The 17,491-nt window shown below is 43.8% G+C and overlaps 1 protein-coding gene across 3 annotated transcripts in view; it reads left to right on the forward strand.

The window, feature by feature from the left end:
• The first annotated feature begins 922 nt into the window (after positions 1-922).
• The window catches only part of LOC107396901 (gastrula zinc finger protein XlCGF57.1), a 68,236-nt gene continuing 51,667 nt past the window's right edge, over positions 923-17,491 (forward strand). Inside the window, exons 1-4 of one of the 3 annotated variants that reach the window (XM_070548252.1) lie at positions 923-2,330; positions 2,427-2,589; positions 2,721-2,823; positions 4,495-13,051. In XM_070548252.1, coding sequence (XP_070404353.1) covers positions 2,814-2,823; positions 4,495-6,209 — 1,725 coding nt within the window. In that variant the 5' untranslated portion in view covers positions 923-2,330; positions 2,427-2,589; positions 2,721-2,813 and the 3' untranslated portion in view covers positions 6,210-13,051. Of the gene's footprint in view, positions 2,590-2,720; positions 2,824-4,494; positions 13,052-17,491 lie in introns of those variants that run through there. The other 2 variants (XM_054748658.2, XR_011519130.1) reach the window with 2 other exon arrangements.

The following is a 17,491-nucleotide window of genomic DNA, read 5'->3' on the forward strand; positions in this document are numbered from 1 at the left end:
ATGTGCGCTGCTCTGCCGCCCGCCGCTCCAGCGACGATCCTTCAGCGCACCGCTCTCTGACGCGCGCTGACCCTTCAGCGACGAGGCCGCACAGCTGATCCAACGGACACCTCTGCCCCAATGACAGAACGCCCGCCGCTGTCAGCTGATGTGCTGCTCGTTCTACGATGAGGGAAGGACAGCCAGATCCCACGCAGAAACGCCTTCTGTCCCAATGACAGCTGAGCTCGACACTCCGTGCTTCTTTCAGACGCGCCGTTGAAGCGCGCTGTTCCTCCAGCGATCAGCTGGTCCAATTACGTCTCTGCTGCCTTGATTGCAGAGGACGCCATCCTTCCTTCGCCGACGGGACAGGTTTTTACCTTGAAATGTAGCGCCAGTGCCCTATACACTGGCACTACCTGGTAGCTGTTGCGGGTGGTCTTTACGTGTGCTTTAAGAAATGCAGCTTGAGTTTATTTCTGATGATGTTTATTACTTGTCTTGTTCCAGAATGTCCAGGATCCATTTACAGCAGTTAAATTGGATTGCAGTGAATGCGTTACTTGCCCCAATGACAGTCCGCAGAGTCCTTTACATCCAGCCACAGTCCTCGCCACACAGTAAAAAACTGTTTGTCCCATCCAGGTACACATATGGCTCCTACAGTACGCCTTTGAAGTTTTTCAGCCTTCATCTTAATGCTTTGTGCTTGTTGAAATAACAATTTGCAAAAGTAAAATTATGAGTATCTGAAATTTTTCAAAAAATCCTTAGTTTTTTTATATATAGCATGCCTTTGATGAATATTCATGATTTCAACAGTGTGCATAAGAACACCCCCCCCCCCCCCCACACACACACACACTCCCCTTGCCCACACCTGCACAACCACTCCAAATAATGTTCACAGATCTGTCTTTTGAAGGTTTGGTAAGTGCTTTGATCCCTGCATGCATGCATGCATGCCTGCACAAGCACACACACAGTGACACATGTCAAAATGCCATTTTGAGAATGAGCAGATTTTCTACTTTCAGTAAAGGCTTATTTTTTTAAGGCACACTGTAAAAACACAATTACCAAACATTCAGAACACACACATGCAAACTATTGTTTGGAATCTCTAAATAACACACAAACCATTTTTTTGCAAAATATGTATTATAATGGACAGTCAGAGGAAAAGAAATACAGCAGAATCATTAAATTCAAATGCAATGTCAGTCATTGCCCTGCTATATATGGAGAAAATATGCCATCTATTGGAAAATGGTAAAAACTAAACACTGAATGTGTGACTGGTCTGGGAACACAGACAGAATAATATATTTTTTAAACTATGCCAATATTTATGCTATTTAGAAAAATATGATTAACATGAAAGTCAATGGCACAAAAAATGCTTAAATATGCTTAACTGTACAAAATGATTTCCACGTTTTGATAAAGTAGGTAGAATATTTTTCAAACTTTTTTGTAATTCCTTACAAAATACACATCCTAGATAAAAATTTGATAAATTGCATTAACATAGCCAAAATTATTCACAAAAATACACGTGTCAGCACAAAAAAAATGCTTTAATGTGAGGTAAGGGATATATATGTCAAATATACGTAGAATATTACCTTTAGCAAACTGTATTTTTGCCCATCAGACCTCAGTGAGTGAAGAAAACAAGAGCGTCTGGTGGCCGCACCAAGCATTACATGAGACAATTTCTAAATCAGCACCTTCACAACACTTTTTGTTTTCTTCTCTGAGCGGCTTCAGAACAAAACAAAACAAACATCAAAGGTTTCTCCCACGTTCTTTACAGAAAATGTTTTTCTGAAAATACTTCTCGGTTTGTTTATAGGTCAAGAAATCAAGAGAAAAATAAAATTGGTCACAATGAGTTGATAGAACATCACAAATACATTTATTTACTCTTACGCTTGTCAGGGCTTTTGAAGAAACGGTTAAAAAATAATAAAAATGTGTGTTTTATTAGTCCCATTCTGAACACACAGGTGTTTTATTCTCCTCCAGCAGGTGGCGCTAGTGCACCTTTACGCTGGTCACCGACCACCGGAAAAAGCAGAAACCGGAAGCTGCTAGCAGAGCTAGCTTGTTGTTGTTCTGGTGTGTGAGGAGAATATTTGAGGCTCTGCAGTAAAAATGTCTTCACTTCAGTCTCTGGGAGAGTTGATCAGCTAAAGCGACTAACTGCTGCTGCTGCAGAAATCTTCTCACCAGGCTGTGGAAACTTTCTTCTCCTCCTCAACAACTTGGTGGAGTTCTTTCCAGAACCGGAGAAGATATTCTGCGGTCTTCGTGACAATCGGAGCTCCAGAATCAGGTTGTGGGTGAGAAAAGCTTTTCTCTAGACTTCCTGCCCTCTGGATCTGCTGCTGTTCCTTTGGCCTCTCTGAGAAACGCGCTCGTTTTGCTGCTTTCATCAGATTGAAGAGGTTCCCTCTATCAGACTCGCTCATCTGAGTTGGTCATGATGCAGGATCGCTGCTCGCTCTCTGATCCATCCTGCTCACACTCTCCGACGGAAAAGCCCCGAATCTGAATGTGACTCTGGAGGAAAAAGCGGTTAGCTCTACTCCGTGAACTCTGGTGAGCAAAGGTCCTCTTTTCCAGACTGGATCTGTCCTCAGCTGATCAGAACCAAAGCGTTGGGTCTTTAATCTCCTGCGTTGTTCTGAAGCAGCATCTTAATCAGCTCTCCTGCTTTGTTTCTATTGCAGCTGTTAGCTAAACACGGCTAAAGAAAACCTGCTACCACTTCAGGATCTGGGACTGATTCATCGTGTGTTCTTCACCACCTGGACCTGGACAGCATGGACACAGGTACTGGTGCACACCAAACCATCAGCACTCCCACATCCATAATCCAGCATCTCTGTACAGATGGTCTCTGCAGACAGACTTCAGTGATGCACAAACACAAGAAAAGCTCATGAAACCAGAAATCAGCTCCATCTCTTCTTTCTGTCAGCGTTCTACCAGTTACCTCATTCCTTCAGTCATGACCACTTAGCTAAGCTAACATGTTTTTATGTTTTATTTCAACCGGACAGTGATAACAGACACTTGTAATGTGTGCAAACTGGGCATTCAGAATGCTGGAAGAGACGGCTGCATGATGAGCAGCCTTCACAACAAACTAGTTTCTCCTCAGTGACGTGCGGTCAGGCTCATGACTGGGGAGGCACCTGCACGTCTCATATGTACAAATGTATTAGCCCAGACGAGAGCTAGCGTTTTTATTTAGACATTAATTAGAACCTTTGATTGTAACGCTTAAAATGGTCGATTCTCTTCTGTTCAACAATATCATGAAAAACAACAAAATATTTAATAAAAGGTCAATTTTGATTATTTATTTCTTTTTCGGAAGAGGGCAGATTAATTTTTCAGGAAACTTAAATTCTGTGATTTTGACCATAAACATGATGACATCATACAGAAAACTAATGGATTGACCAGTCAGTGGACACTTTTACTTGATATGAGGCCCTGTCCACATGTAGCCGGGGATCTGCTAAAACGTAGATATTTTTCTACGTTTTGGCCTGTCATCCACACGAAAACGGAGTTTTTTCACACGAAAACGGATCTTTTTAAAAACTCCGGCCAAAGTGAAGATCTGCGTTTTCTCCGTTTTGGGTGTCTGCGTGTGGACAGACAAAACCGGAGTTTTAAGGTCCGCAACGTCACTTTCCGCGACAAAAAAATGCTGACATCACGTGTGCGACCTGTGTTTACACTAGCCGACATCATGGATGCCCTCAGAGCTGCGCTCGCTTTATCAATTGTCCAAGCGCTTTCTGCTTGTTTTTTTTTTGCAAGCAGAATTACTGCTCCTTGCGGAAGACCACAGACGAAAGACGAGGTTAAGAACGGGGGAAGTACTGCCACCTACAGGTCTGGCATGTCCTTAACAACGTATTTATCCGGGTACGTGTGGACAGAGTTTTGTTCTAAAACGCGGTGGTGTGGATGCAAGTTTTTGGAGGGGCGGATATTCGTTTTCAAAAAACCCCGGCTACGTGTGGACTAGGCCTTAGTCATTATTAGTATTTTACTTGTCATGATGACAGATGAGGTAGTGCCTCCCCCCGTCCTTTTTTCCAACCTTTATTTTTCCAGGTAAAATGTTTAAGAACATGTTCTCATTTACAAACATGACCTGGCCAAGAAGTCTTGGAAGGAAGTGCAAAGAAAAAAGTATATTAATAATACTACTACTACTACTAATAATAAGGTTCACTTTTTATTTAGGGTGAGGAATGCAGCAGCCAGGCTCCTGCATCAGACTTTGGGTGAGAGTGTTTATGTCTGCTGTGAGGAACAATAAGTGAGCAAAGGGTTGTTTTGGGACTCCAGATGGTGTTGCCATGAAAGGTGCATGAAAGGTTATGTTGTGTCAATTAGATGGTGAAAAATAGACATTTTTGTACGTTACACTGTTCTTTACTGCCTGTTTTATTTTATATACTTCTATTATTTTCACTGCAGTTCCTATAAAAAGTGAAGATGAAGAGAAGCCTCTGTTCTCACAACTTCATCAGCAGCAAATAGAAGACAGAGATGTTCCATCCAGCCGCTCAGCTGACCAGATTAAAGCAGAAACTGGTGGAGGAGCAGAAACTAGCAGGAACCCAGATCTGAACCCTCAAGAACAAACATCTGATTCTTCAGAGACTGAAGTTAGTGGAGATGATGATGATGATGATGATGATGTGAATCTAGACTCTGAACTGCCAAACTCAGGGTCTGAAATTGGAGACAAAAACAATGACTGGAATGAGAGCAGGTCTTTTCAGTCAGAAGTTAAGACAGTCAACAAATCTTTTAGCTGCCCTGAGTGTGGTAAATTATTTCCCCATAAGCGGTCTCTCCAGAAACATGTGAGAGTGACAAGTCATTCAGCAATATGCTCTTCAGGCTTTTTGATTAATAATAAAAGTGTTAGAGTGAAGCAACATCTAGACTCAGATAGGAAAGTTCAGAAAGATCTAAAATCATTTAGATGTGACGACTGTGGAAAAATATTTAGTGTAAAATCCCAATTAAACAAACACATGAGAGTCCACACAGGACAGAAAGCTTTTGCCTGTGAGCTTTGTGGAAAAAGATTTAGATGGAAGGGAAATTTAAGCGAACACATGAGAGTTCACACAGGACAGAAACCTTTTCCCTGTGAGTTCTGTGGAAAAAGCTTTAGGTTGAAGGGAGATTTAAACAAACACATAAGAGTTCACACAGGACAGAAACCTTTTGTCTGTGAGCTCTGTGGAAAAAGATTTAGCCGTAAGTCAACTTTAAATGATCACATGAGCGTCCACACAGGAGAGAAGCCTTTTGCTTGTGAGCTCTGTGCACAAAGATTTAGCCTGAAGTCAAGATTGAACCTTCACTTGAAACGCCACACAGGACAGAAGCCTTTTGTCTGTGAGCTCTGTGGAAAAAGCTTTAGATTGAAGGGAGATTTAAAGAAACACATAAGAGTTCACACAGGACTGAAACCTTTTGACTGTGAGCTCTGTGGAAAACGATTTAGCCGTGAATCGTTTTTAAATGATCACATGAGCATTCACACAGGAGAGAAGCCTTTTGTCTGCGAGCTCTGTGGACAAAGCTTTAGAGGGAAGGGAACTTTAAACAGACACATGAGAATCCACACAGGAGAGAAGCCATTTCCATGTGAGCTCTGTGGTCAAAGATTTAGCCTGAAGTCAAATTTAAACAGTCACATGAGAGTCCACACAGGACAGAAGCCTTTTGTCTGTGAGCTCTGTGACCAAATGTTTTCTCAAACGTCAAGTTTAACCAGACACATGAGAGACCACACAGAACAAAAACCTTTTGTCTGTGAGCTTTGTGGGAAAAGATTTAGCCGTAAGTCAACTTTAAACAGACACATGAGAGTCCACACAGGAGAGAAGCCATTTCCATGTGAGCTCTGTGGTCAAAGATTTAGCCTGAAGTCAACTTTAAACAGTCACATGAGAGTCCACACAGGACAGAAGCCTTTTCCCTGTGAGCTCTGCGGAAAAAGATTTAGCCAACAGACAAATTTAAATAATCACATGAGAGTCCACACAGGACAGAAGCCTTTTGTCTGTGAGCTCTGTGACCAAATGTTTTCCCAAAAGACATGTTTAACCAGACACATGGGAGACCACACAAGGACAGAACGAACTAATGTAAAAACACAAGTCCAAAAATGATTGTAGTTTGTACATCCTAGTTCCATGTGTTGCACCCCTGGTTGTTGTCCTAGATCAGAGTTGCTTCCAGCCCATGAGCCACCTCTCCCTGTCCTGCAAGCATGGATGTAATTTTCACTTTAGAGGTGAGGGGGGCACGGGGAGGTGGTATCTTTACAGTATGTTCTAATGGGAAACAGGCTTCAACACAAACGGTTGTTTTCCGCTTGGTCCTAGAACTCAACCAGTGTCAATTTAATATAGCGTAATGTTGTTTTTGGATGGTAAAAAGTGCAGGGGTCAAAACTTGACTTTGGAAAAAGTGGGGGGGACATGTCCCCCCTGTCCCCCCCCAAAATTACGTCCATGCCTGCAAGCCACATTTTGTGGCCACTAAGCTGTAATTATTTCACTAAATCTCTGTTTCCATTGTGATGCAGCACAGTATTGTTACACAATGATGAGCAGCTAGATCAGAGTTTTGGAGCGTTGCAGTAGAGAGAGTAGCATGGCGTGTCTACTCTGCTTTTAAATAGTTTGTGTAGTGTACAAATAATTGTCTTTTACCAGTGGTTTGCACTTTGTGAGTTGCAAAAATATAACTACAGATCTCTTCAGGTGTTCATCAAGTGGTTCCAGGATTGGGCCCTGCTAGTAGGGCTGTCGCGGTTGAGGAATTCCCCCTGCGGTGATTCAGGGTGGCTTAATATTGCGGTGTGCGATATTATTGCAGCCCTTTTTTTTTATTGCAGTACTATCTAAACATAATGTTTACACATTTAAAAAAGGTTAAAAATTGCCGTGCCTTCTTTAATAACACTTTACTGAATGCAGATCAAAGGGCAGTAACAACACAGATCGCAGTAACGTTTGTTTCTCCGACAGTCGGAGTCCGACTGAACTTAAAAACAACAAAATTCAGGAGAAGGTTAAACTTTTAAATGCAAATTGGGCTGCAGCATCTAACAAATAAGAAACAAGTCCCCATTTTGTTTAGTTGTTCAAAATCAAGCATAAAAAATTGCACGTACCGGGCGCGGGGCACTATCATTTCACTTTCACACACACGAATGACGGTGATTTATAGCTCGGTCACGTCCTTGTTACCCACAAGGAAAACCAGCATGTTAACCATATACGGTTTGAGAGAGGATCTGAGAGGGGTGGCAACATTTCCAGCAACACTGAAAACCCTCTCGGATGGTGCGCTCGTTGCACTAACACACACGTACTTGCGTGCGACTCTGGCGAGCAAAGGGAATCTCTCCCGGTTGTTGCTCCACCGTGTCACGGGGGGTTTCTTTAGGGTGGATGCATTCCTCCTGCAGGTAGCGAGTGAGCTCCAGCTCGGCTCAAACTCTCTTTGGGACGGTTGCAGAAGCAGTGCTTGTCCGGGACTTCAGCAGGTCTCCGAGCGTTTATTATTATTTTTTTGCCGCTGGTGGCAGCTCTGTCGCGGCCAAGGACTCTGGCTGCGCAGCAGCTGACGTACTGAAAACCAAAGTGCTCCCAAAGGAGCGAAGTAACGTTTCGTTTTGATACCAGTGCAGCCGTCCTTCTCAACATGCATCATTGAGTTGAACCAAGTTCAGTAATCGCGGTGGCCCATGATGCAGCGCGGTGGGCTTCTTCATATTGCGATATTTCATTTTTGCGGTTACCGCGACAGCCCTACCTGCTAGTGTGATCAGATGACAGTCCAACGTTTTCATAACTTTTCACACATTCTGCAAATTTAGACAGTTTCCTGTTGTTTACAGACGTGCGTCTTGTGTTTGAACCTAGCATTTAGAAACTATGATTGTGAAGCAAAACAAGAGAGGGCTGTCAATCAAACAAAAGTGAAGAACACTGTCTGTCTTTCTGATGAAATCAGGATTAATTCCTTCTAAAAAATGGTGTTTGGAGTATGCTTGCGCAGGATTACCGAATTACCGTATACGGCCAGTGTTAAAAAATAGCAACGGTGTTAGTTTCAATACTGTCATGAAAAAAATAATACACGTAAGAGACGAGGATTAAAATAATTAAAAGTAACCTAATGTATAAAACGGATGCATGGTTCAATTGCAAGTTTTACACAAATAGTTAGAGAGAGAGAGAGAGCGAGAGAGAGCGAGAGAGAGAGAGAGCGAGAGAGAGCGAGCGAGAGAGAGCGAGCGAGAGAGAGTGAGAGAGAGCGAGAGAGAGAGAGAGCGAGAGAGAGAGAGCGAGAGAGAGCGAGAGAGAGAGAGAGAGAGAGAGAGAGAGCGAGAGAGAGAGAGAGCGAGAGAGAGCGAGAGAGAGAGAGAGAGAGAGAGAGAGCGAGCGAGAGAGAGCGAGCGAGAGAGAGCGAGAGAGAGAGAGAGCGAGAGAGAGAGAGAGCGAGAGAGAGAGAGCGAGAGAGAGAGAGAGAGAGAGAGAGAGAGAGAGAGAGAGAGATCTTTCCTATAGCGCCTCTCAAGATAGCAATCACAAGGCGCGTCACAAAAACAACAAATGTAAAAATATAAAAAAGAATGTAGAAAATGATTAAAATATATTTAAAATGAGCAAGAAATAGACACTTGTGAGTAAAAAATTTAAAGAATGAGAGAGTGAATAGGATAGAGGGAAATCAGTGGATCCTGAGGAAGAGGAGAGAAAGAGGGAAAAAAATAAACCCGAGCGGAGGCAGTGACCGACAGCACGAGCCGTTCTATTTCGTATAGCTCCGCTCTTTAAGCCATGCCTATTGGATTAATCCCATCCCCCTTAACCAATCATTGAAGAGCTTTTATGTACCCGCCTCCAAGGCGGGTCCTGATCCCATAAAAGGGCCCAGCGAGCATAGCTCGTCTCCTTTTTCATCTTCAAACAACTAAATAATTTGAATGAGCTTAAACTATCCTATTGTTCAAGCACATGTCCGACAATCCTGTCAGTTTGTGCTCCCCAGGATTTACACGACAAGAACAACCTACTGAAAAGTGTCATGTCCAGCGGTGTCGTTCATCTTCTCCACCGGACAGGTACTGTCTCCTACGCCATTCCTGCCATGAGAGAGCTACTTCGTTAGCTAGTTGCTAGGCTTTCTGTTCCCGCGCCCATGCTGCATAAGTCGAATGTCTTATTGGCCAACACGGCACTGTCCAGTTTCGCTGCTCCTGTCCAGTTATTACTCGGCTCCCAGCAGCTCTGGCTTACTGGAACAACATTAGGAGTTTTACTTAGCTTCGCCTTTTACTGAAGCTGGTTGTTTGGTGTGCTACTTCCACCTCCAAACACGGATTGTGACGCAGCTCTTCGCTGTGCCCAGTGTTCTGCAGCTGTCTCCGCTGACAGCAGAACTGCTGAAGCTCGTGACTCGAATCTGTGCTCTGCTGCTTTGTCTATGCTTCCCGGACCCTGGCTAGCAGATACCGGTTCAGTCAGCTTGGACGTGCTGTGTGAACCGCAATATTGTAGCTCTTTCAAGACCACAGTAACCGGCATGGCTATCCATCATTCAGGTGTCTAGCTGGCCCGAGTTTTGCTCAGAACCAACACTCAACTGCTGTCTCCATTCCTCCAGCTCAAGCCAGGCGACTCGATGCAGGAACTCCCGTGCTCTTCTCTTCCACCGTTTTCGGCCATGAGAGCGCTTCTCCATCATCTAGTTCCTGAGGCTTTCTGTTCCCGCACCTGTGCTGCATAAGTTGAATGGCTTATTGGCAAGCATGGCACCGTCCAGTTTCGCTGCTCCTATCCAGTTATTACTCGGCTCCCAGCAGCTCTGGCTTACTAGAATGACGTTAGGAGTTTTACTTAGCGTGGCCTTTTACTAAAGCTGGTTGTTTGGTGTGCTACTCCCACCTCCAAACACGGATTGTGACGCAGCTCTTCGCTGTGCCCAGTGTTCTGCAGCTGTCTCTGCAGACAGCAGGACTGCTGAAGCGTGTGACTCGAATCTGTGCTCTGCTGCTTTGTCTATGCTTCCCGGACCCCGGCTAGCAGACGCCGGTTCAATCAGCTCGGACGTGCTGTGTGAACTGCAGTATTGCAGCGCTATCAAGACCGCAGCAACTGGCAGTGGTTACCAACATTCAGGTGTCTAGCTGGCCCGCACTCCCTGCCCACCAACATGACTCTTTGGGGAGGTGTGAGTGGTTATCTTCATGTTCAAGTCATAAGTGGAGGATTTTGAAACAGTGTTTTCATCAGATGGTTCTGTTGAGCACTTTGTCGTGGTCTCCCACACGTCTCCCACGCCTAAAGCCCATGGGTTAGCTACAGCTGCTAACTGCTTTAAGGCTGAGGGACGACACGCTAACAAGGAACACACTTCCTTCGTTTAGCTGTCGAACCCTCCACACACAAATCTTATGTGTGAACGTGATATTAAACAAGAGCTCTGTGGCAAGCAATGCGGTCTGCTGATGAGGCAGTGATCATTCGCCAGAGGCGACCTCTCATGCTCCCACACTCACCAAGAAGGCTGCTATGTTCCTTCCTGCATCGTTGGTTCTTGCGCTCGCGCGCTACAGCCGAGCGCGCCAGTCAGCCACCCGAGCTTATGGCCCATCCATCATCTGCAGATGACATGGGCCTCCCGCCCTCCACCGACATCCTTGGGTCGCCCCTCCCTTCTGTGGAGGTGGCAGTCTACAGTAAGGGCTGAGGATGTCTCGTGTGCGTGCGTCAGACCTTACAGCCTTACCATCCTGAAAAAAAAACAGATCTCATCTGATATTTGTAGCAATCCAGGGTAGGGCTTGGTCCACTTGGGAATACCAGGTGCTGTAACCCAGCCTCCGCCCACGCGGCTCCTCTCTCATCATGCCCAGGCATGGGCGCATGGATACTCAATATCTACATGGTCAGGCTCCAGTATCGGTATTGCCCTTCTCCATTTGCTGGGACTGTGGAGACCAAACTGACATCAGCTCAGTCTCACTCTCAGTTCGGAACTACTGGGAAAGCCGGGAGGAATCAAGACTATTCTCGATCTTTCCGCTTCGAGGCAGTAAGACACTTCTGCCTGTTGACCATCTGACAGGTTCTGAGTTATGTGTATCCAGGAGATCAGTTCACCTGCATCAACCTGAGAGAGGCCGATTTTCACATTCCGGTGATCCCAAAACACAGGAGATTCCTGCATTTTTCCTTCATCGGAGCTCAGTTTCAGTGCAACATACTTCCTCTCGGGTACTCCCTTGCACCGTGTGCCTCAAGGTGGCGCTCCAACCAATATGCACCAAGGGCATGAACTCCGGGATCATGGAAGAGCACTTGTCACTTGTCATTGGGGACATCTCCATAGTCCACAGGAGCACCTTGGCTTAGGTTAAGGGAGAAGCTACGTCCATAACACCATTTAAGGACTCCAGGTATTGAGTTTTTCCTTTTCAGTTCCTGGAGAACTCTTATGTGTGAAGACTGTTTTTAATGCTTTTTAGCTTTAATGGAGTTTAGGGGCATTTACTGACTGAAATCTGTTTAGTTTCACCTCAACTAATAAAGAATTTCTAGAGGTGCGTGAAAAAAAACGAATCTCAGTTCTTATTTAGAAAGATTCTGAATCAATTCTGTCTGAGAGCTTTAATGTAAACTGCTGTTTCCGAGCATCCTTGAAGGCATCATCACTGGAGCGCTAGCTGTGCTCCTACGCTGCAACCTGCTGAAATACGTCAGACTAACTTTTATTATTGTCCTGTGTACTTTTATGAGTCAAGCAGGAAGTTCCATTGTGTTTTATATGTTTGAGCGTTGCTTCATGCTGACTGCACCGTGCATAATTCACTCCTGTTAAGACTAATAGTGTCTGATCAGTGATACATGTAACTGGTCTATGTGAACACGTGCTACTGGATGGTATAAAAGCTGTTTATTAGTTTAAGATGTTTCACATAAACTGACACATCTTGTTTCCCCGCTTCCACACACACACACACACACACACACACACACACACACACACACACACACACACACACACACACACACACACACACACACACACACACACACACGTTCTAGTCTACACTGACACTTTAAGAATCGATTCAGGATTGAATCGTGAGTTGTTGTAAGATTCACATCTCCAAAAAGTGTCTGTGAAAGTGGAAGAGATGGAAGTGTGTTTAGATGGTAAATGACAGAGTTCAGAGCGGTTCTGGTTCAGTCCGCTGTTGGATCATCAACACTTGATAGGAGACATGACGGTCTTTCATACAGAATGTCTCATGTCTTCATCTGTCTAGGGCTGTTATGATGGTTTTATTTTTGAACCATTTGAACATTAAATGTTCTCTGCAGACCTGTTGGTGTCCTCCATCATTCAGGTGCTATGAGTGTGTTCTGTTGTCCTTCTGGGTAAAGCAGCAGTTACAGGATGGTGGAGATTTCTTTTAATCGTTGATTTAACCTATTTTTATTTTCTATCCTTTATTTTAATGAGATGTTTGTTTCACATAGATTACAGTTGACTTTGCTACTAAGTGTTGTTCTAGATCTTAGCAATGATGTTTATGCTTCATTATTTGTTTCTTCTTATTGTAATAAAACTTAAACTTTGCTGGCTGAATCCAGAAGTGTTTTCTCTTTAAGTCTCTGATAAAATCCCACAACACCACACATGGCTCCATCCCACAAATTTCCAACTACAAGAAGCTATCCTATCAATATGAGGCAACATTTCTGAAGAATGCTTTCAGCACCTTGTTGAATCAATGCCACGTAGATTTAAGGCAGTTCTGAAGGTAGAAGGGGCTCAAACATGATGCAACATGAATGGCCTCATTTGTGACCCAAAGGTCACACTTCCCCAGCTGGGTCACGCTGTCCTGGCTGAACTTCTATACACAGATTATCCGTTACAGGAGACATAAAGTCTGCTAAACCATCTTTAACCTGTCTGCTGTTCCATCCCAAGATGAAGGACACTTCAAGATTTTAAATAATCATTTTTAATAAACTCTTTTCACTGTTTATTACAAGGTTCATAAATAATCATTATGGTTCATTAAAAATGTATTTAATCACTGAAATGACTTATTATTCTTTGGTTAATAATAATTATTATTTATGTTTATGTTTATTTGGCAGACGCTTTTATCCAAAGTGACTTACAATTTATAACCTATAGGGCATGTTGTGATGTGTGGGGGAAACCGGAGTACCCGGAGGAAACCCACGCATGCATGGGGAGAACACGCAATTCCACTCAGAAAGGCCGCAGCCGAGTTTCGAACCTGCAACCTTCGTGCTGCGAGGCAACAGTGCTAACCACTGCACCACCATGCAGCCTTTATTTATAATAATCAGTAATGTTTGATCAGTAACCAGAAGGTCATGTACACACCATGCAGAGGACTGAATCAGTCCCCTGTTGGTTTTATTCTGTCAGCCTGAAGTATAGAAACCGTCTACAGAGCACCGTCAAGGTGTGCTCTCGGATCATTGGACTACCACTGCGAAACTTAACGTCTCAATGTGACCAGCATACAGGAAGTTTAGCACAGAAAATCATTAAAGACCCATCACACCCTCTTCATACTGTTTTCGAGTGGCTGCCCTCCAAACGCCGACTTCGATGCCCATGCTGTAAAACACAGAGGAGGAGAAGTTCCTTTGTTCCCAGAGCTGTGCTGCTTCTTAATTCTCAGTGCAGATAGGGGGCGTGTGCATTACTTGTATGTGTGTGTGCATGTAGTTACATGTATGCATGTGTATTTGTGTGTGCATGTGTGCGTGTGTGTGTGTGAGAGCCAAAGGTTTACTCATTGTTGGTCATTCACATGTGAGGTTATGACATGAATGCGTATTAGGTTTTTATGGGTTTTATGTTCTTTTATAGGTAACGGAATAATCTAATTAATTACTTTTCCCACTGTCGTTACTGGAGACGGAAGGTTGTGCGTAACTATGTGCTTGTCAAACGTTGAGCAACAGTGTGAGGCTTTCTGACCGCCACACTTCAGCTGCAGCCAGGGAGAGAGAGGTGTCGGTAACGCGCTTACAAACACGATGATGATTGGCCGGGTGGGCGGAGACCCTCACCGTCTCAGTCACTGCCTGCTGTAGACCCAACAGAGCAGTGATGGGAATAACACCGTTTAAAATAACTGCGTTAATAAAAAAAAATTCTGTAATGAGCAAACTAATTAATTACCGTCTTCTTTTATCAAAAGAAAATGCGTGTGTTAAGCAGCGCGGTGTGTTGAAGCTGTCATCAGCTGATCAGGATAAAGAGGTAGATGTTTTCATCCAAGAGCATCACGGCCCGTGAAGAACGAGGAAGACGTGATGAATAGTCTACGGCTGCAGGTGTGGATCTGCAGCAGTGCCCTTCTTAGCGTGACAGCGGGACGTCCTGAAGGTCCGCTCACCTGTTCACCGCTCAGACGTCCTGATCTTCTACCTTCCTAGATCATCCAGCTGTAACCTGTTTCTGATCATGTCTTCAGTCCCGCTGTAACACTGATGCATCAGTCTCACACGTCATGGAGCTCAGGTGTTATTAGAACTACCTGTGTGTGTTTACCACCCAGCTTCAGCTCTTCTGTGGTTGGGTCTGACCCACGTTAGTAAATGTAAGTCCTCCATCAGGCTTGTGCCTCTTCTAGTGTCATTTTAAAGGATTTTATTTATTTATTTAACCGTTACTAGATTAGCAGCAACAGAAATGCTGCTAATAACACACAATTATGTGAAGCAGGAAAATTTTAAATACTGTGCAAAATTACATTTATTTCTGTAATTTAACTAGACTGAGAGACCATTTAAAGGCTCAGGAACCTTTACAGGTGTTTCTATTTGCAATTTTAAATTTTAGCTGATTGGGGTCTTGTTAAATATCACACAGTGACCTTTTAATAGTCTAGATAAGTGTAATGTTCCTGTTAGTAGTTCCTCCTGTTAAGTGCTTGGTTATTTAAATTATTCAGGTTTATAAAAAAAACATTTGGACATTTTATTATGTTCCAGACACTAGTCATTTATATTTCACTATTGTAGTAATTGTTGCATTCCTTAATGAAAAAAGTAACTAAGTAGTTATTTTTCTTGGTAATTAGTTACTTTTATGATCTTGTAACTCAGTTAGTAACTGAGTTACTTTTTTGACAAAGTAATCAGTAACTATAACTAATTACTTTTTTAAAATAACGTTCCCACCTCTGCTCACGTCTTTGCTCCATAACCAAAGCTTTCTATCTCTGAGAGGGCGTTTCCAGAGTTTTAATAAAACCAAACTCCTCAGTTCAAGCTGACAGTTCTGAACCAACCAGAAACTCTCCGTGGCACGAGAGTCCCAGAGGTTAAGGGTCGGCCGCCCGAAGCCTCCACCTAAGCTGTTCTGTCACTAGGGATGGGTACCGAATTCGGTACTTTTTATGGTACCGACCGAATTCCATAGTACCGACCGAGCACCGATTCACGTCATTTCAAACGGTGCCTCGTTAAGGTACCTGTTCTTCATAACGAGAACTTGCCAAGATAGCTGCGCATGCACAAGAGCGTTATGTCGTCGGTCCCTGCGAGTGAGTTGTAAACAGAGCAGCATGGTAGAAAGACTGTCACGCTGATAGAATTGCTCCGAATAAACGCCACCTGCCACCAGCTGACGCAAAACTCCTTAAGAGTTATTGATTTTTTGAGACGCAACCAGTTTCATCAGTCGTTGTGACCCGGAGACATCTCAGGACTGATTTGGTCGCACCAAGGTTCCTCTACCCACCTCGTGCTTGGGGTTCGTCATCCCACCTGACATCTCGGATCCAGAAGAGGGTCTCCTAAATGGGTGAGGTAGACACTTCCGACAGATTGCGTCCGTATGCTGTTATCTCTTTCACCCAGAACGCGTTTTCTCTCTCTGAAAGAAACCTTCTGAGATTCCATCCACGCATCCAAACACACACCAGGGTTTCCCTTACATAGGCGTAGCTGTGGTGGCCCGCCACGGCTGAAATCCCACCGCCACGCCTACAACATCCCAAGTTTTATTGATGTTTTTTTTTGCGCCGTTTCCCGAAGAAGCAGCGGGAACTACTGTGTTGTTGCTTGTGATCACAGCCGGCAGGTAGCAAGGAGGAGGAGGCAGGGCAGGGTGGTTACAGCTATGAGCGTACGGATAAAGCATTTTTGACGAGTACGAGCAAGAAACGAGTGTAAAACTCGTAAATATCTGTAATCGCGTTGAATGAAATCCTCATTGGGTAACTGACTGTCTTCAAGCTCTGTGATTGGCCAGTCAGATAGAGCGCCCGCCCCTCCCTACACACAAAACTGCAGCCGGGAGCTCAGTCAGCTAGGCCCAGGCATCAACGCACACACACAGACAGTAAAGCCGGGCGGACACTGTGTGACTTTTTCACTTTTTTGAGCTGATTTTCCACTCGTGCGAGAATCCACAAGATCGGGGCGAGTTTAGCGTTGAGCGTCGTGCAGTGTACAGGGGGTTACGAGAGGCGATTAACACCACGTGACCAGCTACCGATCAGCAATCGTGAGCTCGCACGGACTTCTGGAGTGTTCGATATTTATCTCGTTCCTCATGAGGGTATCGCACTGTTGAAGCGGCGCAGCGAGCAACTGCGACCCAAAAAGTATCAGTCCCCCCCGCCCCGCCAACACCACGTCCACCACAGCTGGAAAAATTCCTAGGGGAAACACTGCACACATTTCATTTTAGTTTCCATTCAGACGCAGGTTGCTTTTAATACCAAGTTTTAATATCGAAGCTGTTATAAATTGTCATTTAAAATGTCATCTTTAAATTGTTAGTAATAAATTCTTAACTTTTTAAACCTGACTCTTCTTGAAATGAAACACAGAATGGTGTATATTTGGTAATTGAACAAGCAAAGATTCCTTTAAGTCTTCTGATCTAATAAATAAACTTTTGCTATTAATTTAAATATATTAAATTAAATAATAATCTTTGGATTAAATGTAGATCTAGCCCGTTGGTGTATGAACTCCTATCGATTCTAAAAATATCATGGATATTTATACATGATATAAGCTTCATATGCTAATTTGTTGATCTTTCTCAGAATCTAACAGCTGAATAGCGACAGCGTTAAATCCTGGTTATGTAGATTATCCACGCTACACCGCATTAGTATGGTGTTCCTAATAGTCCTGTAGGTGAGTGTATATGTATATGTCTATTATACATAGAATATTACATTTAGCAAACTGTATTTTTGCCCATCAGACCTCATTGAGTGAAGAAAACAAGAGCGTCTGGTGGCCGCACCAAGCATTACATGAGATAATTTCTAAATCAGCACCTTCACAACACTTTTTGTTTTCTTCTCGGAGCTGCTTCAGAAAAAACAAAACAAACATCAAAGGTTTCT

This window comes from Nothobranchius furzeri, chromosome 2, assembly GCF_043380555.1.
Source record: "Nothobranchius furzeri strain GRZ-AD chromosome 2, NfurGRZ-RIMD1, whole genome shotgun sequence".
Classification (NCBI taxonomy): Eukaryota; Metazoa; Chordata; class Actinopteri; order Cyprinodontiformes; family Nothobranchiidae; genus Nothobranchius; species Nothobranchius furzeri.